Here is a 26,809-nt window from a genome sequence, read left to right as displayed (position 1 = left end):
TTGTATTTTAATTTTATTTTAGAAATGATCTGTTGAAGTTATGGCTGATACTGGGGCAGGGCCATCACAGAAAAAAAAGAAATTAAACGAAGAACAACTAAAAGCTAAAAGGGAAAGTGACAGACGGGCTTTCAACAGATGGAGACAATTATGGGATTGTAAATGATTCAAAACCCACCCCGAATTGGCCCTCAGGTATGTAATATGTCTACTATATTCAGAAAATAACTTTACAATGCGTGATGTGGTTGTAGTCAGTAGCCTACATTAAATTATGCCCCCTTCTATTTTTCGATTTTATTCCTTTTCAGTCCTTGTTTGTTTTGGCCTACTTTATTTTTCCTACTTAAAAAGTAAGTATAGTAAAGTAGGCTAAGTTACCGCATGCAACACTTGAAATGCAACGATGCATCTGTAACGTTTTCTCATATTGTAAATTATGGGCGGGTGGAAAAACAGCCTCAAGTCACCAGGACAAGCTTAGTCACAGTGTCTAACACACCACAGAGCCGTACCGTGCCAGAGAAGTGATGGATGATGGAGGGCCAGTGTTAGGGCCTGCTAATGGAGGGCTCATGGGCTCCATGGAGCTGCAGGGAGGCAGGATGCTCATCATCAAACGGCCCCAAGTGGCAAAGTTCATGTTCATCTGGGCAGCACGCAGGAAGTCCTTCCCTGTGAGGAGATATGGAGAGAAAAAAAAAGAGATAAAATCTGAGCTATATACTGAAATACTATAATATGCAAGTAGTGAGAAAAGGTAAAACTACTTTTGAAAAACATCTGTGTCTGATTCACCTTTTTTGTTTTAATTATAATCTAAGCCTTGCAGTTATTAAAATGTATTCAAGTTACCTTTGCACATAATAAATAAGCAACCACCATAATGTAATTATACAACATGCTTCATTTTCGTAAGAGGAATAGTGCTAAAGCACTGTTAGAATTAGCATGTAAAATCAAAAAATGAAACAGAGATTAAGAATGTCACAGGATGGCCTGAGAAACCTGACTCAATTTAAATACTGATATAATATCATTCTATCTCAGAAGGTTGATTTCAATTTATTCACGGCAAGCAAAATTATTTTGAATTGGGAGACAAAGCAGGAAAATTTCTCGCTAGAAGATACATAAAACAGAGGGAATTGGCTTCCACTATTTCTGCAGTTAGATCCAATTCTGGAGATGTTTTTACAGCAACTGTAAATATCAACACGATTTTTAAAGAATTTTACACTGATCTCTATAGGTCATTACCCATCTCTACTAGTTAAGAAATGTATTCCTTCATAGAGCCACTAGGGCTTCCCAAACTGACAGAAGAGCAAAGAGAACTCCTTGATGCAGATTTGACTATAGAGGAAATTAAAGAGGTAGTAGGGGCCCTGCCTGCGGATAAGGCCCCAGGGCCTGATGGGTTAACAGCAGAATTTTTTTAAAGTTTTGCAACTGAACTGCCTCCACTTCTGTTAAAGGTATATAGAGAGGCACTAGAGAAGGGCACACTACGACCAACATTTAAGCAGGCTTTGAGAACTTTGGAAGAAGTTAAGAAAGGTAAAGACCCAAAAGACTGTAAGAATTACAGCCCAATTTCCCTAATGCAGTTAGACGTAATGGATTATTTCAAAAATGTTGGGAAATTGATTAAATAAGGTTATTACTTCTCTAATTCATCCTAATCTGGTGGGGTTTATTCGCAGGCGTAGCTCGTCAGATAATATCAGGCGACTTATTAATATTGCATGGTCTGTAGCTAATAGACAATCCCCAATAGCTGCTATTTCCCTCGATGCCAAAAAAGGCATTTGATTCCAAACTTTCTATAGCAGGGCGTCAATGCTACATCAGTAGATAGATAGTAGTAGATCTCAGTAGAAATCATCCATTGTACTCATTGATTCCACGGAACGAACCCAATACAAGGTAACATTATAGCTTCCTGTCCTCGTCCACTGTGCTGTTTTACACAACTATAGCATGCTACTCGTAAATTGCGATGTTTTACAAACAAGCTAAAACGAAAGCTGTCATTTTGTAGTCTAATCTTTTATTAGTTTGCTATGAATCTTGAAATTTTGACAAATTCTTGTAAACTTAGCTGCTGCCAGAGACAAACCAGCCCCTCCCCACTGGAGCAGTAAATCCTCATGGCTACTTGATATGCACGTGAATGACGTCATTGGACCATGCCGATGATGTCTGCATTCTTCATTCTTTCTCCTCACTCAGTATCAACCTTCTGAAAATGTGTCCCCCAGAACAGTGTAGTTGAATAGCCCTGCTGTAAGCTTTGTACCGTCACATTTCCCTTAGTGAACAGCTCTTTTGCATATCCAGTGTAAAAACCCAGAGGCATGAAGGGGAAGGGGGTGAAAAAGATTTACATTTGAGCCACCCAAAATGTTCTTTTGCCAACAGAATAAGGGGCTTGGTGGCCAATGCAGCCAGTGCTTAAAAATATTAGCAGCTATCCCTGTTATTTTATGCAATTTAGGCAATAAAAATGTATATTTACTCTCTTTTGTATATTTACTATTGCTGTTTACTATAAAGCAAAAGTATTTCTTATCTGATTACTCGATTAATCAATGGAATAATTGGTAGAATACTCAATTATTAAAATAATCGATAGCTGCAGCCCTAATACATATGTTTATTTGGTTAATGGTTTATTTTGTTGTATGGTTTTGAATATTGTAATTACTGTGTTATTTTGATAGAGAATTAATTTTCTATGGCACATGGGGTTTTCTGGTCTAGAAACACTTGCAGTGTAACTAGTTGAAAAGTACGCATTTACTATTTGGTCTGTGACTCCTTTGTTTTTCGGTCTATGGTCCACAATTAAAAATGTTTGGCCACCCCTGGCTTAGAGCCATTTTATTGATGATGAAATTGATTGGTTGGTAATTAGGGCTGGGTATCACCACTGATTTCCCCAATTGATTTGATTTCCGATTTGATTCATTATCGATCAACAGATAAATAACATCTGAAGAAATAACTGATGCAATGCAATATAAATAAATGTTACTACCTTTTTCTTTAGGGAAAATTCTCCTCTGCCTCTGGAGTTTGGAACGCCGCTCAATGACAGGATTGATAAATGTAACCTAGAAATGAACAGAGGAGCTAATTATGATTCATGTATAGGACTGATGCAAGCATTGGTAATTGAGCCCCTGCTGCTGCTTCAATAATAGAAAACAAATAAAAAAAATGTATAAAGGATTAGAACTTTTTATTTTTATCGTGTATCAATAATAATATTAGTAGCTAACCCAGTAGCACACCCAATTTATGTTAGGACAGCAAACACCGTCGTTATCACAGAGCACACACCCACAGCAGTGAGCAGTAACTGCCAGTGTGCCTAAAAAATACATTAATGAGGGCTATTTTGCTTGTGTTTATGCATTTAACAGAGTTGTTTATTAGACTGAAAGAGTTAAGAGAGCTTGTGCAATGTAGAAAACTCGCTGGTCACAAGGGGTGAACGTAACGACACTGATGCTATGCACTCTAACATTAGTAGTAACATCGTTTTTATATAGTAGGGGAGGGGTTATGTTAAGGATGACTCCAGCGCCTGAGTAGCTAGCCTGGTAGAGAGTGCAACACAGAGGCTCAGTGTTCGCCAAAGCAGCCGCAGGTTCAGTTCTGACTTGCAGCCCTTTGGTGCATGGCATTTCCTCTCTCTCTCTCCCCCCTCTTTCATGTTTAAGCTGTCCTATCAAATAAAGGCCTAAAATGCCACACAAAAAATAAAAAAATGGATGACTGTCATTGAACTATGAAATCCTGGACACAAAAACGGTCTAACTCCACAATTCAGTACTACACAGTTTACAGGGTGGCTTGTGGCTCGAGATAGAGTGGTCGCCCCTCAACCACAAGATTGGCGGTTCAATACCAGGCTCCTCCAGCCACATGTCAAAGTGTCCCTGAGCAAGAAACTGAACCCCAAGTTGCTCCCCGGATGCAGTATGTATAGTTGTCCACTGCTCCTAATACTTAGGATGGGTTAAATGCAGTAATTAAATGTACTGTGTGTATGTGACGAATTAAGTTTTGTCTCACTAATATCTAACATATATAAGGTGTTATATACATACATGTCTTTGTATCATCAAAGACATGATGATACAAAGACATGTCACAGGAGGAAATAAACTGTCTGCATGCAAGATATGAAAGTCAAAACCTCAATGAAGAGGATGCCCTGAGGCTCCAGCTGGAGACACATGCCATGTCGGTGGTTATCCAAGAAATCTTCCAACCGCAGGAACTTCACCCCACTTAACGCTCGCCAGTCTCTCCAATACACAGCAATTTCCAGCTCCCTGGACTAGATCAACACACACACACACACACACACACACAAATATTCATAGGTGTTTATAATCTCATTTAAATAATTCATTGTTTTGTTTTTTCAAAAGACTGGATTTTTACATTTGGTGGAGCAGTGGAACTTTTGAATTCAACAATGAGGTTACAGACAGTTGATGGCATTTAACTCACTGCCAACTAATTTATGTTGTAAGACCTCTTCATTGCCACAAAAATGAGATACTCTTACGAGAGAGTAACTCAAATTCATTTTTAAATCAGGCTGTGTAGTACTCCCAATGTACGTGTGAAATTAGTGACTTCTGCTATAAAATTTAAAAGCTCACTGTCAAACGAAGAGAATGAGAGCTGGGATGTTCAATGCAATACTAAAACCCAAGTATTAAGCAGGGATGCTGGGCGTGCAGTGGTCAAACCAGATTAGAGCAAATGTCAGAGGATTAGCAGTGGGATTATTATAAGTGAGTAGGAGGTTGACAGAGTATCAAAGACATACTTGGCCATTATGACTTACTGAGGGACAAGATGTCAGGGCTCTGTTATTGTTCTTGGGCTGTTAACAGATGTTCACCATTAGGATAGATTGAGATTCCATGTACAATAAACTATTTAGCCAGGAGGACTAGCAAGGTATAGTGGTACAAGCTATGATGAAAAGACAAGAAAGTCACTGCAACTATTGTTCCTCCCACATCAACGCATTGAAATATGGAAAACCAACAGGCTGTTTAATGGTTAAATGATGTAGATAAATTTAATAATTTTCTTGTTGCAAGAATAATACTCCTATTGTTTTTGGCAATGCGAGACTAGCATTGATCAAACAGGCAAGTGAAATGAATAATTAGCAATAGCTATACATGATGTGATGCTGTACATTGGAGATTTGTTGTTCAAATGTCTATGTGGTAGCATCTGTCCCTATCAAATAAACATGAAATGAAATTAAGATGAAGCACTTTGCTGCACAATATAAATTGAAGTTGGGACTGCACAGACTGTTTAGAGAAATGTAACATTTTAAAGAATAATTTCAGTATTCTTCAACCTGGATCCCATTTCCTCATGCATTGATGTCTAAGTGACTAATGCCGACCTTATACCAAACGAATTTTCAAGCGATTCCTACGGTGGCCCTGAAGTGCAAATCACACAGCAAATAGAAAAACGCAACAGCAAATCATAAAACACAACGGCAAATAGGAAAACACAACAGCAAATAGGAAAACATGACAGCAAATATGAAAACACTTCAACAAATCATAAAACACGACAGCAAATAGGAAAACACGACAGCAAATAGGAAAACACGACGACAAATAGGAAAACACAGCGGCAAACACGAAAACACGACAGCAAATATGAAAACACGACAGCAAATAGGAAAATAACATCAAATACAGTGTATAAAGTGTCATTAGAAACATGTGCCTGGAGAGAGGGATATTTGATCAACACTTTCCTTCAGTTTAAATGCTCTTCAGAAATGAATTTATTGTAACACTGCTTTATTACAGTCAATAGGCAGTAATTCAGTAAATAATTATGTTTTATGTCATGCTAAAAACAGATTAGTGGAGCTCTGGCTGCTTGTTGAAGTGAAAGCCACTGACCCGTTCCAGTTCAATGCTGAAGCTCTGGCCCCAGGCCTCTTTGCCCAGTTGTCTCCAGTGTGTGTGCCCCACTATCCTGTTGTCCACCTTCAGCACAGCACTTATCTCCGCTGAAAGTGGACACAAACACAAACTGATACAGGCACTAACAACTAAAGACCAATAAAGGTTGTAACAGTCTGTGTGGATATTTGAAATAGAGAAAAATACAATGTCAGCTCCCATACAAAGCATGGAAAATTCTGAACACAGAAATTATATTTTTCAGGCTGTCAAATGTCTTAAAAAATTATCTTTGACAATGAGTCCAGTATTAAGCAAGTTTTTTTAATGAAGTCTGGTACCAAATTATCATGTTATAATAAGAAGAGTTTGTAACGGTTTTGTGATTAAGCAAGATAGAAGTCATATGTTGTTATAACAAGAACTATCTAGTAATAACAAGAAAATATGTCATAATGACACAAAAATATGAAGTGAAGGATCTTTTAAAAAACAAGAAAAACATAATTAATAACGAGAAACTGAGCAAAATTGTATTTTTGTCATGGTGGGGCATCCATACAATGCCATAAATAAGGTGCAGTCACACATACAGTATGCAAAAAATTAACATCAGTGATTATTCACCTCCAATTTACTTCCATTCTGTGCGAGGGGACGAAAGAAAACGTTCACTTCCGGAGTTCAACTTTGGTGAACTTTGACTGGGGAAATCGCAGCCTCAACAAATAGCAAAGCAATGTGTGTGGTTGACCGGGTTGACCACACTTGGCTGTAGTTTTTTTTAAGTTAGTCAAAATGGAGGAGACTTTTATTGTTAGCGAGTCTAACCAGGCAATGATTACTTATTCATTATGCATTCACTTATGTGCGACCACAGCTTTAAAGGGTAACTACTGTTTTTTCCACCTGGACCCTATGTTCCTATGTTTTTGTGTCTAAGTGACTGATGGGAACAACAATCTTTCACATTGGTTCAGTATTAAGCAAGATCGCTGCAGTCAGCAGCGACTAAACAAGCTACAATGTAAGTTAATAGGGCAATTGTGCAGCTTGTATTTACCTTCACAAAAGTGCTCATTTTGCCACTGACAGGCTCAGATTAATATTCTAAGTGTCAACATTATGAAAAGGATTTCTAAGTGTCTGACAACATTATGGAAAGGATTTCTAAGGAGGTTGACCTTTCCGGGTTTTTTTTTTTAAATCATCAGCGAAATTGCGTTCGCTAAACTCACCAGACTCCATGTAAATAAACAGTATTTTAGCATCGTAAAATACACTTCATTCAAAGTCGACAGAAACAAAAGGGGTTTTGGGTCATCTTTCCACTTTTCCAACCATCACAACTCTAGTTTTGGTTGAAATAAACACAGTTTACCTTTTTACATGTGAAAATAGGTTGGCTCGCTAAAAGTATTGTTTTTATTTTAAATGGAGTCTAGTGGGTTTAGCACTAGTGACCTCAGAGCTGTTTCAGAAAGGTCTTAAAGAGGTTTTAAAAAGGCCTATATCTGTAGGGATCCTTTTCATAATGTTGTCAGACACAGATAAATAATAATCTAAACTTTTCAGTGGCAAAATAAAGCAGTTTTAGTGGACCAAATTGACGATGCACATTTGCTCAGTAGGGTTACATTGCACCCGGTCTGTGGCTGCTGGTTACAGAGTTCACACTTAATACAATAAAGATTGTTGTTCCTATCAGTCCCTTACACAATAACACAGGAAAATAGGGTCCAGTTTGGGGGGGAAAAAAATGGTAGTTACCCTTTAAACTTCAAGAGCAGCTTCGTTATCCGTCTGGACCTCTTTTCACCGGGGTTTTGGCTCTCAGGTCACTTAGGCGCTGCCCTAAACTTTTGATGGGTGGAGCTTTGAGAGAAAGTTCTGCAGACACTCATCCTAAAACTACTCAACCTCTTCTTCATGTTTTTGGGGTGTATTTTGGGGTGTAAATGCAATATTGTAATGATGAGATGCTACAAAACATGAGTCAAAGCTAAGACTGCAAAGGACAGTCTTACTGATCTTTTTTATTTTCTATATCTGTCATTTGTGGTTCGAGATACAGTATACATGTAAATACTGCATTATCTCAGTTTCTGTTTTCCATCAATGAAATGTATTATAAAGTTCAGGGTTAATGCATTAATAACAGTAGTTTAGGCCACATTTCTAATTCAAGAATTATTTTCTAATTCTATTGTTAGACTTGTGGAAGTCACAAAGACCGATTCTTATTTTAAAGTATTTGCTAAGTTAATATAAATAAAATGTTTATATAGTGTGTGTGTGTGTGTGTTTTGTCAGGTTGAAGAACCACACAGATTCAGACTCTGCAAGAAACTCAACAAACACAAACCATGAATAGGCTAACAAGTAGAATTTTACAGAAAAGAAAATTACAGAAAAATTACACTGACTACATGGCTGCATGATTTAGATAAAGGGAAGTAAATTAGCCAAACGTGTTAGTTGGAGTGTTGACTTACATGAGAGGTCCTCAGCCTTGGTTGCCTTGCCATTAGCACTGCGTCCTGATAGGCCGGTTCTCACCTTCACAGACTTTCCGTCTGAGATGCTTACAGGGCTGGCTGAGACACTGGTCACATGACTACAGCCTGGAATGGATTCCATCAGGTCTTGGCAGCCCATTAAACATACCTCCAACCGACCTAAGGAAAGGCAATTCAGTTTTGAGAAAACACTATTTTAACTTTAATGGAAAACTTAGTTTACTTGATGAACAAAATGTAATTGTTCTAGAGATCACAAAACAATGAGGTCAGATGGGAAGTTATTCATTGGTGGAAGAGGTACTGAGATCTCTTACATAAGTAAAAGTACCAGTAACAATGTAAGAATACAAGTTAATGGAAGAAGAAAAAAAACAAAGCTATTATACACCAATCTGTTTTCAGTTTTTTTACTTTTCTCTAAAACTTAGATTTTTTTTGTGTGAAATACTGACTAATTTCACTTTGAAAAGTTATTTAAATAAAACCGAGAAGTTTAAAGGAGAAATGTCTATGTTAGAACTGCTGTAACATCTGAAACAAGAGAAGGGACCTGATCCACAGACTGCCTTTTTGTTAAGGCCCGGACACACAGAGCCGATAATTGGCCGTTGGACAGTCTGGCGAGGTCAGTTGGGTGTGTTCCGTGCCGTCGTCCGTCCAAGGGGCCGTCGTCCTTCATTTTGGTCGATTTGACATGTACGCTGTGTTCCAAATTATTATGAAAATATTTTACACTGATTTTCCTAAATAGTCGATGCAAATGATATGATTATATATATATATATATATATATATATATATATATATAATTTTCAAGTCACTAACCGTTAAGGTGTAAGTCGAATTTCATTGAACAAACCACCCAATGAAAACAGTATTTTTTCAAAAATAAAAAAAATTCAAAATGCACTGTTCCAAATTATTATGCACAACAGAGTTTCAAAACATTTTATAGGTTGTAAAGAACTGAATTTGCAGCATTAGGAGGTCATATTTACTGAAATCAAAAGCTATTTCAATCAAACGCATCTTAACAGGGCAAGTTACATGTTAACATAGGACCCCTTCTTTGATATCACCTTCACAATTCTTGCATCCATTGAACTTGTGAGTTTATGGAGAGTTTCTGCTTGAATTTCTTTGCAGGATGTCAGAATAGCCTCCCAGAGTTGCTGTTTTGATGCGAACTGCCTCCCACCCTCATAGATCTTTTGCTTGAGGATGCTCCAAAGGTTCTCAATAGGGTTGAGGTCAGGTGAGGATAGGGGCCACACCATGAGTTTCTCTCCTTTTATGCCCATAGCAGCCTATGACACAGAGGTATTCTTTGCAGCATGAGATGGTGCATTGTCATGCATGAAGATGATTTTTCTACGGAAGGCATGGTTCTTCTTTTTGTACCATGGAAGAAAGTGGTCAGTCAGAAACTCGACATACTTTGCCAAGGTCATTTTCACACCTTCAGGGAGCCTAAAGGGGCCTACCAGCTCTCTCCCCATGATTCCGGACCAAAACATTACTCCGCCACCTCCTTGCTGACGTCGCAGCCTTATTGGGACATGGTGGCCATCCACCAACCATCCACTACTCCATCCATCTGGACCATCCAGGGTTGCACGGCACTCATCAGTTAACAAAACTGTTTGAAAGTTAGTCTTCATGTATTTCTGGGCCCACTGCAACCATTTCTGCTCGTGAGCATTGGTTAGGGGTGGCCAAATAGTAGGTTTATGCACAACTGCAAGCCTCTTGAGGATCCTACACCTTGAGGTTCGTGGGACCAGCAGCTTCAAATACCTGTTTGCTGCTTTGTAATGGCATTTTAGCAGCTGCACTCTTAATCCGATGAATATGTCTGGCAGAAACCTTCCTTATTATGCCTTTATCTGCACAAACCCATGTGTGCTCTGAATAAGCCACAAATCTCTTCATGTAACTTGCCCTGTTAAGATGTGTTTGATTGAAATAGTAATAGTAATATTTTGATTTCAGTAAATATGACCTCCTAATGCTGCAAATTCAGCAAATGACCATTTTCAGTTCTTTACAACCTATAAAATGTTTTGAAACTCTGTTGTGCATAATAATTTGGAACAGTGCATTTTGAGTTTATTATTTTTGAAAAAATACTGTTTTCATTGGGTGGTTTGTTCAATGAAATTCGAGAAACAAGACCCACGTGACGCGTTCGTCTAATCAGCTCTTGGTTTTCATTTTTGGGCGACAATACAGATTAGCGCCGCCTGCTGTTATGAAAACGTATTACGTCTCGTCGCTTTGGTGTGTTCCGAGGCACTTTCTTGACCAATTTGTGGAGACTGATCAGCCCAACTGCCTTTTCTGCCGACGTTTGGCCGTCGTCTCTGTGTGTCTGGGCCTTTAGGGGCCACAAGCCAAAAACGTCTGGGAACCACTGGTTGAACCTTTAACAATGGATTGTAAAAGTATAAAGTAATACAAAATTGTAAATTGTAACTCAAGTACAGTATTTAAGTAATTGAAAGTAAATGCACTTTGTTACCTTCCACCACCAAGTTATAAGAAACTGAATGAATATATATTGGAATATATTAGTAGCAACCTGTTAGACTGGCAGGTTTGAAAAAGAAGGAAGAAGAGGACGGAGCGTTGGATTGCTTCTTTGGTAGCCCATAGGAAGGCGAGGTTCCCAACATTAGTTCCTCCTTAATGGCACCATGCTTGGGATGGTCCTGAGGCAGCTCACTTAAACGTCTCTCCAGGGAGAGGCGTAACAAATCCACCTTCTGAGATGACTCTTGCATTCGCGCCTGGGCCTGAGGGACACAGAACACGCTTAAGAGTAAAGCCTGAAAAAAGATTTTTATCCGGGGTATAATGCCTTTATTAGGTAGCGACAGTAAGGAAACATGGAGGGAGGGGGGGAAGCGAGAGCGCGAGAGAGAGAGAGAGAGAGAGAGAGAGAGATTTCAAGTTAGTAAATTATATAATTGGAAACACAGAGCTCCCTTCAGATTTATAAAAATGGACATAAGCTCCCCTGATCTCTGCTGGCATGGTAAGTGGCACTTTATATGCTGTGGCACCACCCTGCAGTCTTTCATGACAGAAGTGTTCAATATCAGTAATTATAAATATAAAGCTTTCACCATTTCCTTTTGTTTGCTTATTGTGTTCTAGGGCTGCATTCAATTATTTTAACTGGTTGCCCGATAACTGGTTTAAAATATTTTCGGTAGAATAGCACGGGGGATTTGGCGGTTTACCAGCTTTAACTGCGGTTCACTTTTTGCTGCTTCCAACGTTACATGATTGCTGGGTATACAAAGCAACTTGTCTTTACTTTCCTGGAGCACAAACGGCAGAAACATCACAACCGTTGTGTTTAAAAAGGTTGAAAACAAAAAAAAAAAATTTTTAAATGTACTACCATAACGCTGGCTTTTCCGTGTCTACCCTTCACAATAAAAGCCCATCTTAAATTCACTCAGAGAATTTTGCTAAGAGGAAACTAAATAAAAAGCCATTTGCCAACACTAAATATCAAACAAAAGCCAGACAAATATCTATGCCTTCCACCTTTTCTTTCCGCTCCCTCTGTCTCTCTTTCTCTGCACTTAATTGTGATATTTTGTGATTACATTCTGAATCTGCAATGTTCTCTGTCAGGTAAATGTAGTAGTACAATGTCTTCCTCTGATGTAGAAGTACACTGTAAGTCAGTATTAGGCTATAGTGTAGTTGCATATTAGGTGGTTTGGGGTGCTTCTGTAATTTTGGGGTACAATTTGGTTCTGGAGAATGCTAAAAGCAGCAATGAGATTATCTGTATTAATAAAAGGTTAAATAAAAAATACCACAGGCCAAGCAATCGGCCCGTTCCAAACAGGCACATTTTGAACGGGCGCTGTACTAGTCTTGTATAAATGCAAAACTGTAAACAAATTTGTTTAAACTACTACTGCATATTTCATCAGGCTTATTTTCATTAAACTATAGCGGGGTTTTGACAGCAGGAACTTTCTCCTGGAACTAGGAACCTTCTAAGGAACTTGCTGCATTTTGACGACCACAGGGACCAGGGTCTAAATTTAGTTATGGGGACATTTTCCGGGGCCTTTCTACCCCTAAAATGTCCCTGATCGGATGGTAGTATTTTTTTGAAAGTACGGAAACCTTTGGGGTGGTCGCTGATGGGTCAAACACACACAGCACCTGCTTCAATTCGCCAACAGCTTTATTAAAGTGGCAACGTGGAACTTTGTGTTTGTTTGTGTTGTCTTTAGTGGCCGCTTTGGACAAAAGTGGTAATGTTTTTACCACACCTGCTGTCATAAAGATCTTTTAGAGTTAGCTTTACTTATCACAAAGTTGCGATAAATGTTTTGCTCAAACAGAAAATCATTAATTTACAAAAAGAGAATACATTACAGAGGCACTGTTGAATTTCAAGTGTTGCATACGGTAACTTAGCCTACTTTGGATGTATCGTGAGCTAAACCAGGTGTCACTGTCACTGTGTCACGAGCCAAAGCATTAGCAAGAGTTTGTTGTAGCAACCAACGTAATAATAATAATAATAATAATAATAATAATAATAATAAAAGTTGAGAATTATATAGCACCTTTCATGAAAGGCAAGGACGCTTTACACAAATATAAGTACGGGGGGACAAAAAGAAAATAGTAGGCTAAAACAAACACGGATTGAAAAGAAATACAAACTGGGCGCTGAATGGAAGAGGGACGTCATTTCATGTAGGCTACTAACGTACAACCACGTCTCGCCTTGTAAAGTTATTTCATGAATGAAATAGACATATTACATACCTGTCTAGGTGGAAGAGGCCAATTCAGCGGACTAATTTGCCTAATCCTCATGTTTTAGACCACAGTGGAAACGGACACTGGGCTGAAGGAACCTTCAAGTTTTAAAAATAGTTCTGGGGACCTAAAATATCCCAGAACCTTAGGTCAAAAAGTGGCTTATGTTTCACGAGGGAGGTTAAGTACCCAAGTTACCATGGTAACAAACCTCGGACTAACCTGGTCTTGGTAAAGCTAGTTTTCAAGATTAGCATCACCTAGGCTGAACCAGTGTTACCAGTTACCAGTGTGAGTCTGACAGACTGAAATACAGTGTTTTCTCCTCTGACGGTTCCCCTTTACTGCTGCACTGTGAAAATGAGTCAGTTTACAGTTCATGTCACATTTTGATGTCACCTGCACTTACTGTGTACTTCAAATCCAAGTTCAAATGTTTTTCAGTCAAAAATATCTGCACAGTATTCCAGTCAGCAGATGTGCTTTGAAGACCCTGACACATCAAGCAGAAGGCCAAGAACTAGTGGCGAAAAAGACAGACTGTGGCGTCGCCGGACGTTGCCTTTGTCTTGACCAAAGATTTGCACTTGAACTCACCAAAAAGACTAAAGCCAACGACTAACTACCACATACATTCTGCTGCTGCGGCTCCATGCCAGCAAGCGGCACTTATCTATTCATCATTCTGCTTCACTCCCAACCGGGAAAACACTGGAAGATGGCTAACCGGTGGGAGCAGAGCAGTGGGAGCGAACGGCCTACAGCTGGCTAGTTAGCTAACCTTAGCCTGCTAATTCCATCCACCCAACATGCATGCATGCTACACCGGTTACAGAACAGGGTTCTCGAGTTTTAGCAAAAGTTTGGAGCGAGATTACATGCGTTAGGGGAGGAGCCATCCCAATATTTGCCACAGTGGCCCCCCAAACACCCCCCACTTTTCGCCATAAGTTCAATTTTATGCATTGTTCATAATTAACCAGCACAAATAGAAATGATAATAATTGGTAAATCTGATAAATGACAGTGCAACATTACCACCAGTCTTTTGGTTTTCATATGTACCATATACCTTGGTCTCTTGTTCCGTTATGCCACCAACAGAAGCTGAAGCATAAAACTTTGCAATAACCACTTGCCACTTAAGTGCCTGTTCTTTGGCCTGATGCCCTTTGCTTTTAACATACATCAGTCACACCTAGATGGGCACATGAATTCTCATGTCTGCAAACAGAGCACCAGTAATAGGAGCTGGTAGTGTCTTTTGTGTTAAATGGCCATTTGGTTGACCACTAATTTTTGAAAGTACACCTATAAGTGGCTGCTCCACTTAAAGCTTTCCTCTTCCCTGTCCTGTCCACTGACCCTTCCACTGTCTCCTGTATGCTCTCTTCCACTGTCTCCTGTGTGCTCTCTTCCACTGTCTCCTGTGTGCTCTCTTCCATGGTCTCCTGTGTGCTCTCTTCCACTGTCTCCTGTGTGCTCTCTTCCACAACGAACGCCGTGCTTGAGCTATGTTACTGGTTACTGGTTACACGGCGTTCGTCATTCGACTGATCGTGACCGTTTTCCCGAGATGGCGCCTGCCTGTATACGTGAACGGTACAGTCTTTATAAACTATCTTTTTAATAAACTGTCTGTACACTTAGAAAGTTCTCAATGCTTCGGTTTACATGTAGGGACCCTCATTATGCTGCCGTGGAAGTGTGGTGCTATTTTGAGCCTTATTAGTGGTATAGAAATAGCGATTTATTTTAACTTTATCCGTGCCCCGACAACTAGCATTATAAGCTAATTAGCGGTTTGTGCTAAAACTGGTCACATTCGATTAGCATGAAAACATATCCCAGAGAATGGTCAACTTGGTACACGTGTTATTAACCCCTAGGTTCATTTTGCGCTGGATTTTTCCTTTAATGTAACTAGAAAGACTAATACAGTAAAATTTTAAATACAATTAAGAACTACATCTTCAGTCCTTACCATACCCTCCATTTCCCTAAGTTTCGATAACGTAAGCCAGCCAAACTGAGCCAAAGCTTGTGGTTGCAAAGCAGATAATAATTTAGCCACAAATTGGCTATATTACCAAATGTTCTGGACTCTTTGGAGTAAATATTAAAAATGTTAGACCAGCTTTCTTCCAACTTACCTTCTCCGTGTGTATGTTGCTTACTTAGCAACGAACGTACGGTGGCCGAGACTGTTTAACACAGGGGGGGCAAACTTGTTTTTCTTCCTTCCCTCACATCTCAGATCATCTTGTTGAAAATAATAAATCCATGGCTGGCGGCAGGAAACTTCACTATGTGTGTCTGCGCCTTGTCCATAATGTACGTTAGCAGGACAACTTAGTGGGCGTTGCCTTCTCAGCAGGAGAAATACAAGGTGTGGGGTGTGAGCGTGTGAACTGCTTGAAATGCGTGTCTCACGGACAATGCGTGAGGCTTGAGAACCCTGTCTTGAGTCACCCATCTAGCGATAGCAATGTGCTTTCCTACAATGTGACAAGAGTGTGAAAATGAAACATTAAGTTGTTACATTTTACTAATTTAATGGCCGGCCGGCCAAGGTAAATAATAGGTAATATAAGCAAGCTAGCCTGCTTGCTTGGGGGCTATTTGTTTAGTGGTGCAGAAAAAGAAAGTCTACATTACGATCTTTCTATTAAATTTCACGGTATAGGATATTCGTTTATTAACTTTAGTTTATTTTGTAATTTCTTTAAAAAAAAAAAAAAAAGGCAAACGAAGGGAGAAGAAGGCTGGCGAGTGGCAAAAACTAGCCGAGGGTTGCCTTGTTGTGTCAGGGCAACATTAACCGGAACCTCTGAGCAACAAGGCAAGCCTGCTTGGTTCTTTCGGGTAATTATTGTAAAGGTTTACAGAGAATATGTTTACAGCATTTACTTTCCAACTGGGACGTTAGGGATTCGCAATGGACAAAATACAGATGGCGATACACTGGTAAGAGCAAATTACGTTTAACCATGTATCCAGCTAATTTATATAGCTCACATTACTGTATTGTGTAAACAGTTAACTTCATTTAATATTGTATGGCGTTTTCTTTTGCGGGGTGCAAATGTTCCACATAAACAAGTTCCTTCCCAAAACCATTTTGAAGAGCCACGGCTGCTGCATCCAGAGCTTAGCGCTGCCCAAGACGATTGTAATTGTTTTAAAGAAATGCAAACAACCCCTGACTGTTTTCCTATCTAGGATTGTATGGTCCTGTTGCCAGACCTTTCTGAGCAGCGCTGTTAAGATAGGTCTGGCCATGCAAGACTATGTCACTTATACAAACCTCTGCTCTGTGGCCACAAACATCACAGTATTGTCTGTCCATTTTCTGTATAGTGTATTTATGTTCTCTGTGCTTCAAAGTCATTAAACAAAAATGGGATTTCAGTTAGGCTCATTCAAGACTTTTCACAATAAGCCCTGCTTTTTTGGAGTTACCTTATGAAACAACCCTCATGATTCAGCCTGGCTCAAACTTTTTTTTAAATCACTTCTTACATCCTAAATTTCACTTGTATGGCCTCTGACCTTTTAAGATTTAGTTTTGTGAATGCTGTATTTCTGTTAGGTTTGGCTCTGATCTCAAATGTGTATTTGTTTTTGTTAAACACCTATATACCAGGGCTATAGTCCACCTTTGTCAAGTCCAAGACCAGGACTAATCGAGACCAAGTCAAGACAGAGTCAAGACTGAGTCAAGACCGAGACCAAAGAGTTTCAAGTCCAAGTCAAGACCGAGTTCAAACGAGAGACAGTCAATACCAAGACAGAAAAAAAAAAAATCCTCTTCAAGGCTTTTCACCATAATTTATGTAATGTGAGAGACAGTATATATTCTATTTTAAGATGATGATTTTGCTTGATTATTTGTAATAATCAAAAAGCAAGTGGAGAGTAACACACTATATGATCAAATAAGGCCATATTATTTACTTAAAATATAAAATGGAAATATTCCCATTCTTTAACTTATTACTTGTGCTGAAGAATTCATAGTACAAAGTGCTCAATGACATTGTGTCTGTGGCCAAAATGAAAAGGATTGAGGCCTGATGATGAGGTATATGATGCACCTTTTCTAAATGAGCATGCTTCATCAATGGTTTTGCTTGAAGGAGGAAGTTACTTTAGAACAAAAGCTTATAGGCCTAGTGCTGGAATCGGTCGAGACCAACAAGAATATTTGGCGAGTCCAAAGCCCGAGTCAAGTCAGAGTCCAAACGAGTCCGAGACAACAGAGAAGCACCTTGAGTCTGGACTCAAGTACTACAGCCCTGCTATATACACTTGTATAACTGTAATAAATCACCAAATAGTAACATTCTAATTATTATTGTCTCATAAAATGTAAATAAAAGGTTTGAAAAAACAAACAAATCAGGTATCCAGCTGGTACCCACCTCTGCAAGTATGCGGCGGTCCTGAATCTTACGCCCACTCAGCTGCTTCACCACATTTTTGGCACCTTCTGCTACAGCCGATTCAATCTTCATGTGGTGCATGAGGTCAGCTATCCGCAGCTCCAGAGGACAGATCATCTCCACAGGTTGACCTGTGGGCAAGTGGTGCATGTCACACTTGGGCTATATAAACCTATTTAAGAACAGATACAATAAGCACCACCCAGGTACAGATCATGGACACATGTCTATTGGAATAAAATACTAGCAAGAGCCTATTTGTTATGGTTTAATTAGTTTGTTTTCCTGAAACCATGTATTTCTAGTTTTTAGTTAATATGACCAAACAATGGGTGTCACGTGACCTAATGGCGAGGTACATACTTGGAAAGAGGGCTCTATATTGTATTGCTATATTTATCCCTTTAGAGATTGGTGCATTTCAGTGGTCAAAGCAAGGTATCGTATATATGGGTATCTTATTCCCTCCCCAGTAAAAATACCTAGTTAAAGTTCATTTGGATCCATTATTTAATAAAATCTCTTGTGATGTTAATAGATGGACGACTCTCAATCTCTCAATAGCAGGAAAGGTCAATGTTATAAAAATGGTTTGTGTTCCCAAGCTGAACTTCCTTATCCAATCTCTTCCTCTGGAGGTTCCCCTGTCATATTTTGAATTGTCTGACAGGATAACAAAGACATGTATAAAGAATGGTACAAAAAACCTGGCTACCTTTTAATAAATTACAAAGACCGATTGATAGAGGAGGTTTGGGTCTACCAAAGATGTTATATTATTACTATGCCTTTAACTTAAGGCATCTGGCCCACTGGACACTTGCTCCTGAGAGAGCCCCACCCTGGTGTTGTATTGAGCAATCTGTTCTTGCCCCATTATCACCCTTACAAAGCCTGTCTGTTGAACTGTATGGTGAGGACAAAACCCATCCGGTATTCTCTAATTTAAATGTAATTTGGACAAAAGTGGCCCGGCTGTTTGAACTGGATCCATATCTAAATACTTCATCATGTCTTTGGCGAAATCCAAAGTTATGTATTAGTAGATCTTCCCTTTTTGGAGGGATTGGTTAGAAAAGGGAATTGTCACACTAGGTGATCTGTACCTCAATGGCATATGGGGAATTTATGTATGAAAAGTGCTATATAAATTAAGTCTGATTGATTCATTGATTGATTGATATTGGACTCCCTCCAGATTGTTTAGGATTGGTCTGAAAGACACCACATTTTTGGAAATGTGACAGAGGACGGCCAATTACTTCATGTCCTATGGTTCTGTTATAAGGTCCAGGAATTTTGGATTGGGATACATAATAACCTGTTGGATTGCAGGGACCCAGGTTCCATTCAGCCAAGACTATTTGTTCTGGGAGATGGGTCAATCCTAAGCAGGATGGATAAGCATATAAGAAGCTGGGTCCTAACTAGTTTAATGACAGCCACACAGATTATTCTAAGAGGATGGAGGAATGAAGGGGTGCTGTCAATCCAGGAGTGGGTTTGTGAAATGGTTAGAGTGGCAGCATTTGAAATATAAACGGTTTGCCAGATTGAATGTCTACACTAGAAAATGGGGAAAGTATATATATATAAGGGTGAAGCATATACTATGTGCCTATTGTTGTCACATATACATATGTTTATTTGGTTTACAGTTTATTGTATATTTTGTTGTGTTGTCTTGAATGTTATGGTTACTATCACATCTTTTCTTGATTTTTGTCTAACTGGTGACGACTAAGAGGATTCGGGGGTGGGAGAGGGGACGTGTTTATGTTGTATGGATTTGTCGCAGTTAACTTTTTCAGTAATGATTATTTTATACTCTGTGCCAGTGGAGATTATAAGGCTAAGACAAGAACTGTACATCTATGTGTAGTAAGATTTACCTTGCAAGCCATCTTGCTCCCCGTCTCTGGCTTGACTGACTTTGATAATCTGCATGCGCAGGAGCTCAATCTTAGTGCGACTGTCCTGTAACATCTGCTGGGCTGTAGTCACCATCTTCCTGTCCTGGAAAAACAATGGGAGCTTAATGCATGTTGTCCAATGCAGACACATCATGATACAATGGGAGTGACAAGATTAGGTGGAAACCTAGTATATGGCTTGTGTATGGTCAATATGCTAAATTGTGGCCAAATTGTTACACGATAGTCAGTGGTACCGTCTATAATGTAAATTCCTGGATATAAATGTTCATTTGCAGTTTACTGTAGTGGTATTAACGCTGCTTCTCTTCGTTGATGTCAGATTCATCTACCAACCCTTTGTAGGTTGGCTCAGGTTTGCCTTGGACCAGCTCTTAGTTATGCTGCTATAGTTTTAGACTGCCAGGGGACTTCCTATGACACACTAACTCCTCTCTACGCCTCTCTTTTTCCATCTGTGTTCTGTGTTATGATTTGACACTATAAATAAAATTGAATTGGTCACAGTAATATTTGAAGTGATTATTAGAGTAATTCTCAGTGCCTTAACTGGCCCAAAAAAGGTGCCATCACCCTAATTCAACAGTTGCATGACATGATCATTGCATGTGTCTTGGATACACAGAGTTTCCCACACACAGACTAATGTGTGGCGGTGCGCCTCACTATCAACACCAGCCGCCACACATTGCGTTTCGTTATTCTTTTTTTTTTTTTTTTAACGCTATTTAAAACACGTTCTCCTGCATTTCCTTTCCCTGCTCTCCTCTGTCTCTCTGTCACTTGTCTCTCGCTCACACACACACACACACACACACACACACACACACACACACACACACACACCTCCTCCCACCGTGCGGTGTTTGGTGTTTTTAGCCCCCAACGTCACCTTCCAGGCAGCGCGGCAAAGGTTATGTCAAAGAAGTTATGTTAGTGTTAAGGTGAGGGTTAGCTGCCTGTAAGGCGACATTGGAGGCTTAAAACACCATCGAGCCCACCGTGCACACAGCGTCTGTCTCCATAAAGGAGAAATTCACAAGTTCACGAAAGGATAGTATCTATCTCGTGAACACCTTTACACAATCACACATTCACAATCACCGACCCGACTCTTAGCAAACAAGCAATTGTGCCTGTTTTAGAAAGTTAACTAGTCACAAGTTTGCGGTAAAATGCAGTTGGGTTGTCAAGGTCAAAACACTATATAGCAGCTGTGAATCAATCAACATTTTTTACTGCTTCAATCCAGATGAGTATTGAAAAGTATTTTCCGCGACTGAAAAAGGCACGTGTTGAGGATGAGGACCAGCCTGAACCGGAGGTTTCAGTCTGAAACAGAGCTGAACAGTCCAACCAGTGTAATTAGTTATTAATTTGTTTACAGTATTTTCAGGCTTCAACCAGTGAAAGACCGGGTCAGGGAGAGAAAGAGAGAGATTCGTTAGGCATTGAAGTAGGAGAGGAGGACAGCATCCAACAGCGTGTCCTCCTCAGTTTTTGATACTTGATTGTTACAAAAATAAGTACCCCCCCACCCCCCCTCCGGTGACACAGGGCGACCCCCCCCCCCCGCCACAAATTGCTTTCTAATACATATGTACACGTGTGTACATATGAATTTATATTCATATGTATATCTTGTAGGTGTGCCCCCGACTAATCGATCAATCTAAGGACCCTAATTTGCAGAGCTGCAGTACTCGAGTCCGGACTCGGACTTGATTTCAGACTCAAGATGCTTTTCTGTTGTCTCAGACTCATCTTGGACTCATTGGTATTTGGACTCTGACTTGTTTTGGACTCGGCCATTGGACTCGCCAAATATTCTACTTGGTCTCGACCGAGTCAAGCACTATATGCTTTTGTTCTAAAGTAACTTCCTACTTCAAAACAAAACTATTGATGAAGCGCGCTTATTCAGAAAATAGGTATTAGTTTAATTCAAACTCCATCTAGAACGGGCATCGAGATTGATCGCCTGGTATACACCTAGCTGCATCATATACCTCAATCATCAGGCATCAATTATTTTAATTTTGGCCACAGACACAATGTCAGCGAGCACTTTTGTACTATGAATTCTTCAAGTAATAAGTTCAAGAAAGGGAACATTTTAATTTTATATATTTTAAGTTACTCTGCACTTGCTTTTGATTATTACAAATAATAAAGCAAAATTATCATCTTAAAGTAGAATATATACTGTCTCTCACATCACATAAATTATAAACAATCAAGTAAGTAAGTAAGTGGTCTTGAAGAGTTTTTTTTTTTTTTTTCTGTCTTGGTATTGACTGTCTCTCATTTGGACACGGTCTCGACTAGTCCTGGTCTTGGACTTTTGACAAAGGTGGACTTGACTACAGCCCTGCTGATTTGACTACCAATACCACAGTGGAATCATTGCAGTGTCTGAAATGTGCTTATGAAACAAAGGATCATTCCATTCGGCCTAGAATTGCTTGGTTTTCCCCAATAAATCATAATATATAGCCTTTTTGTATAAATATCAGCCTATTAATAATACTGTTAATATCAGTTAGAAGTAAGGGTACTTACTATATGTGGATAAAAATCAGAAGTGCTGGTACTCCGTACTGGTGAGTACAGGCCAATATCTTGCACTGATAATTCTTGATGTGTGCTGAAGTAGCATACCATTTGAAGTATAGTACCAAGGCTTGAACCTTGGTATTTAAGGTTATTTGGGTCCGATCTAGACTTCCTGTGTTTGGAAGTTTTTAGGAATCTTATCTCATCTTTCGCTTTCCTCTGCCCTCTTCTTCAAATGGTATACCTTCTTCCATTTGATTGTGCCAAAGTTACAGTAAACAATGTGTGAAGTCAATTTACAGCATCTTACAATGTCATTGGCACACACAAGCATAGTGAGGGTTGCTGTTATATTTAATGCATTTGCATGAAATAACAGCAACAGAACCCGTGCACAGTGTGTGTATGTGTTGTTACTTGTTCTCTGTAAGGGTGGGATTTTTGTATTTGGCACTAATAAACTTAATTCCTTTACACATCTACAAAAATTACAGCCACTCTGTGGAACAACATATCCCACACTGAAGTCATCCTGCTGGCACATAAATAAATCCTCACACATTCCTCGCATTGTTGAATACAAGAATCCAAATCTATTGAACCAAGAACATGCTTTTATAATACAATATTTTTATATATATCAGTCTTTGTTGGCGTTAGGTCATGTGAACTGTGTTGTCTCGTTTGTGACTTTTATATATCACTTTATGTTAACAAGTCTGCTTTCTCCATTTGTATTATTTATATCCATTTCCATCACATACAAATATTTTCATTCCATAGGTATAAATGAGGGTTCCTTTTAGGCCACAGTAGAATGTTCTTTACTTTTGCATTCCCTCACAATTATTTTGCAATACTACCCTCCTTTTTATATATATATATATATATATATATATATATATATATATATATTTATATATATATATATATATATATATATATATATATATATATTTAGAACATTTCAAATACAAAAGCATTGAAACTAAATTATAAAGAAACTAAGAGGATGAAAAGATAATAAATAGTAAGGAGGTCAAATTAAAACAGCCAAAGGCAGTGGAGTTGATGCTAGTACCATGCTCTACCCACCGAAAGGAACAGCCCTGTCCCCAAGTACTGTCTCTGCAGTGGCACATGAGAGATGCTTTCCGCTGCTGCCAGCAGCGAAATCGAGATTTGAAAGAATACAATTAGCTAATCGAGAAGACCGCGATTAATCAAATGTGCAATATTAAGTTGAATGTTTTGTGTAATATTTTTTATTCCTATTTTTAATATTATGTTTACTGTTTTTTCACAAGATAAATGCTGTTACATATCACAGATTTTTCACAGATATGTCCTCTTTTCAGTGGATTTTTTATTTTTATTTAACATGATCATAGAAGGTGCAGTATGTAGATGATGCTATTGAACTGAGGCATATAAGAACATTTTAGTTTACAGGAAAGTACTGATATTTTTACATTGGAATTGTTTTTTATGATTATAAATTTAGCTTTTCTGATACATGTTCTGTGTTTGACTGTTCAATGTTTCATGCTTATTAAAAGAAAAACACTTACTGCTGGCAATTCATATCTATGATCTCATCCTTGCATGATAATATAGAGCAGTTTTGATTGTGTCTCATGTTATAACGCTCTATGACATGTTTTATCTGTTACATAGAGAATATTGAACTTAAGCTAAACTTTTAAGAAAAAATCAAATCGTAATCGCAATTTCTGGCAGAAAAATCGCAATTAAATATTTTCCCCAAATCGTTCAGCTCTAGTGTGTGTGTGTGTGTGTGATGTTTTTAATTTGGGCCATATTGTACTGTACCTTGATTGAGCTGTTGGTGTAAGTCTGGATCATGTTCTCAGCACCCTGTTTGACTTTGGTCTCCATGGTAAGCTGTTTCTTCAGGGTTCTGACTCGACTAGCCACTGGTGATGTAACCTCATCCCACTGACATGACTCGGCTGATAGGTTGTATTCCTCCTCCAAGCAACCTGCATAAAAATAACCACATGGTGGGTTAGGCTTTAGCTTTTCTCTTTCATTAGTGGTGATTCATTTGAGAGGGTTTAATTACTTTTTTGTAATTGATATTTTAGTTATTCAGAGGGCATCCATTTTTGTACCCTGACACAATTCTGGGGTAGCAGTGTGCATTGCTGTCAGCCACAGTGTGATTTTGATGCTACAGTTTATTTAAGCCAAGTCCAAAAGGTTCAAGTCCTAGTAAACCTCAAACTAAGTTAAGGTAAGTTTAAGGTTGCCTTAAACTAACCAAACCTATAGGCTTGAATCACACACGTATTCATCTTGGATACAGGGCACGTTGAGATAAGTAGGTGTGTTGCTTGCTTCTTGTTGTGAACAATGTCCTACTGCTGTGTACCTGCATACTTTATATATATATATATATATATATATATATATATATATATATATATATATATATATTTTGTTGGAACCAAACAATGTGCTTAAGCTGATAATGAATAAAAAGCAGACAAATGGGGCACAGGAGGCCACCACAAGGCTTCTCAGACAAAGGGATGGCCTCAGTCAAACCTGAAGCCTAAAAAGTCACACCTCAACGTGAAAAAGGTTTCTAAAGTGGAGAAAGTCCAGAAAGGAAGGTCTAAGAACTGCAAGCCGCGGCTTCACACCGTCAGGAGTTTCCTGGCGTTCCATTGGCTGAGGCAATCTGAATGCACCATGCTCACCGCTAGGTGAACAAGGAGGATATAAGCGAATGCAGCCCGACAAACCCCGTCCTTCCCCTCGGTGATTTGTTACTGAACAGGAGACACGTCGGTAGCTGCCGAAAAGTCAACAGCATCATCTCGCAGGCCGAGGTGAGCTACGTAGCTAGTATCTGGGTGATACGACAAAAAGGGGGTCCCGGTGAAGAATCATTTCTTTCACCAAATCTGCACCAAATTTCCAAGTCGACTCTGACAGAGCTCAGAATCCAACTGCCGGAGGGAGCTTTTCTGTTTCGTTAAACCACGGGCCCGTGTTTTAACTTGCTTTCTGTTCATCGCGGAGGATCTGCCAAACAAATAAGTGAACTACACATCCAAAGTAAGAGGCTTTATAGTGTTCTGGGCAGATTAGAACAGGGTGTATTATTAATGAGTAATTTGCTATTGTTTCTATTTGTGTTGGCATTAATGTGATCTGATTAATATGGTGCTATCACTGCATGCGTTGATTATTAATCTGTTTGGCTGTGAATGTATCTCTGATCCAGATATTGTTGAAGTTGTGTTGAAACTGTGAGAACTGTAGGTTTTACTCCCCATCGTGGGAAGTTTAATTACTGGACAAGTGGAGCCATAATCCTACCCTCCGTCAGTCAACTACGGCGGTGATATAGCCAAAAACACTGCATATCATCCCCATGGAACGGATGAGGGTGTGATTATCGTTACCACGGAGTCATTTGTCAAATTGATGATTTTGAAGTTAATAAATTCTACTATACTTTAATTAGCAGCTGTCTGTGATTATTTGTGTACTTATTGTAATAATTGCTGGTTGAACACAGGTCAGTACTTGAATTCACCCTTCCCTTTGTTCCTTTAGAGAATACCAGATAGATTAACCAAGTTAAGATCTGTATTTTAAAAGGGAACACCACCGAATGAGACCGTTTCAGTTTGATTATTGGTCCCTGAAGTTCCAGGGTGGTGCCCCGTTTTGTTTGTTTGTCGGTTTGATAAAGTTATTAATAACCATATTCATAACTTTATTAATATTGATAAAACATCTTTGATAATTTGCCAATGATTGAATCTGTACACCTACGAATTCCCAACAAATATATATATATTTATATTAGGGCTGTCAATCGATTAAAAAATGTAATCTAATTAATTACATACGTAAAAAAAGTAAAAAAAGAAAAGAAAAAAAAAGGGTACTAAACAACAGTTGGTGGCATTAAAGAACGGCTTGTTTATTGCTAAGGCCATATGGTCAAAATTAAATGATTTAATAATAATGTATAACAATAACTTATTTCACTAGTAAATTGCTGTTGAACGACAAAATCAACAACCAGATAGGAAAAGGACATTTACAATAACTTCAAATGCACCACGAGACTGTAGTTTACCAGTTTCATTGAACGCACCGTTCAATGAAACTGGTAAACTACAGTCTCGGTGCGGCTGTGTTTCTCCGACGGCAGCTGCAGATTGTTACATCCCGGTGTTGAATCCTCTACAGTAAAACACAGTCAAACTTTACACCGTTTAGCGTTAACTGTCAGCATTTTAACCGTGTTTAATCCAGCTACTAGCTAGCGGTAGGCTAACGTTAGCTGCTGTTGAGTATAGTGTTAACTAGCGTCACATGCAGCGGGGTTTGTGTTTCCTGTAACGTCTGTTTCAGAGCATCAGAGAGAAGCGCAGACATATCAGTGGCACCAGATTTTCGTCTGTATGCAAACGTCAATATGGAATGGATATTAATGGACATATATACATACATACATATATACTTATAACTGCACTGGCAGCTGCTGCTGTGGTCCTGCTCGACACCCACCTATCCCGCCCCAAAGA

The 26,809-nt window shown here is 39.0% G+C and overlaps 1 protein-coding gene across 2 annotated transcripts in view; it reads right to left on the bottom strand.

Moving 5' to 3' along the window:
- The window catches only part of pkn3 (protein kinase N3), a 64,450-nt gene that overhangs the window by 13,346 nt on the left and 24,295 nt on the right, over positions 1-26,809 (bottom strand). For both annotated transcript variants that reach the window (XM_078271853.1, XM_078271854.1), the window contains 9 exons: positions 24,069-24,238; positions 19,638-19,761; positions 17,725-17,876; positions 11,079-11,292; positions 8,471-8,653; positions 5,973-6,082; positions 4,211-4,354; positions 3,044-3,119; positions 516-675 (listed from right to left, as the gene is read on the bottom strand). In XM_078271853.1, coding sequence (XP_078127979.1) covers positions 516-675; positions 3,044-3,119; positions 4,211-4,354; positions 5,973-6,082; positions 8,471-8,653; positions 11,079-11,292; positions 17,725-17,876; positions 19,638-19,761; positions 24,069-24,238 — 1,333 coding nt within the window. The remainder of the gene's footprint in view (positions 1-515; positions 676-3,043; positions 3,120-4,210; positions 4,355-5,972; positions 6,083-8,470; positions 8,654-11,078; positions 11,293-17,724; positions 17,877-19,637; positions 19,762-24,068; positions 24,239-26,809) is intronic.

This window comes from Sander vitreus, chromosome 16 (genome assembly GCF_031162955.1).
Source record: "Sander vitreus isolate 19-12246 chromosome 16, sanVit1, whole genome shotgun sequence".
NCBI classification, from domain to species: Eukaryota; Metazoa; Chordata; class Actinopteri; order Perciformes; family Percidae; genus Sander; species Sander vitreus.
Note: the sequence above shows the minus strand (reverse complement) of the source record. Positions and strands in the feature narration are given on the sequence as shown.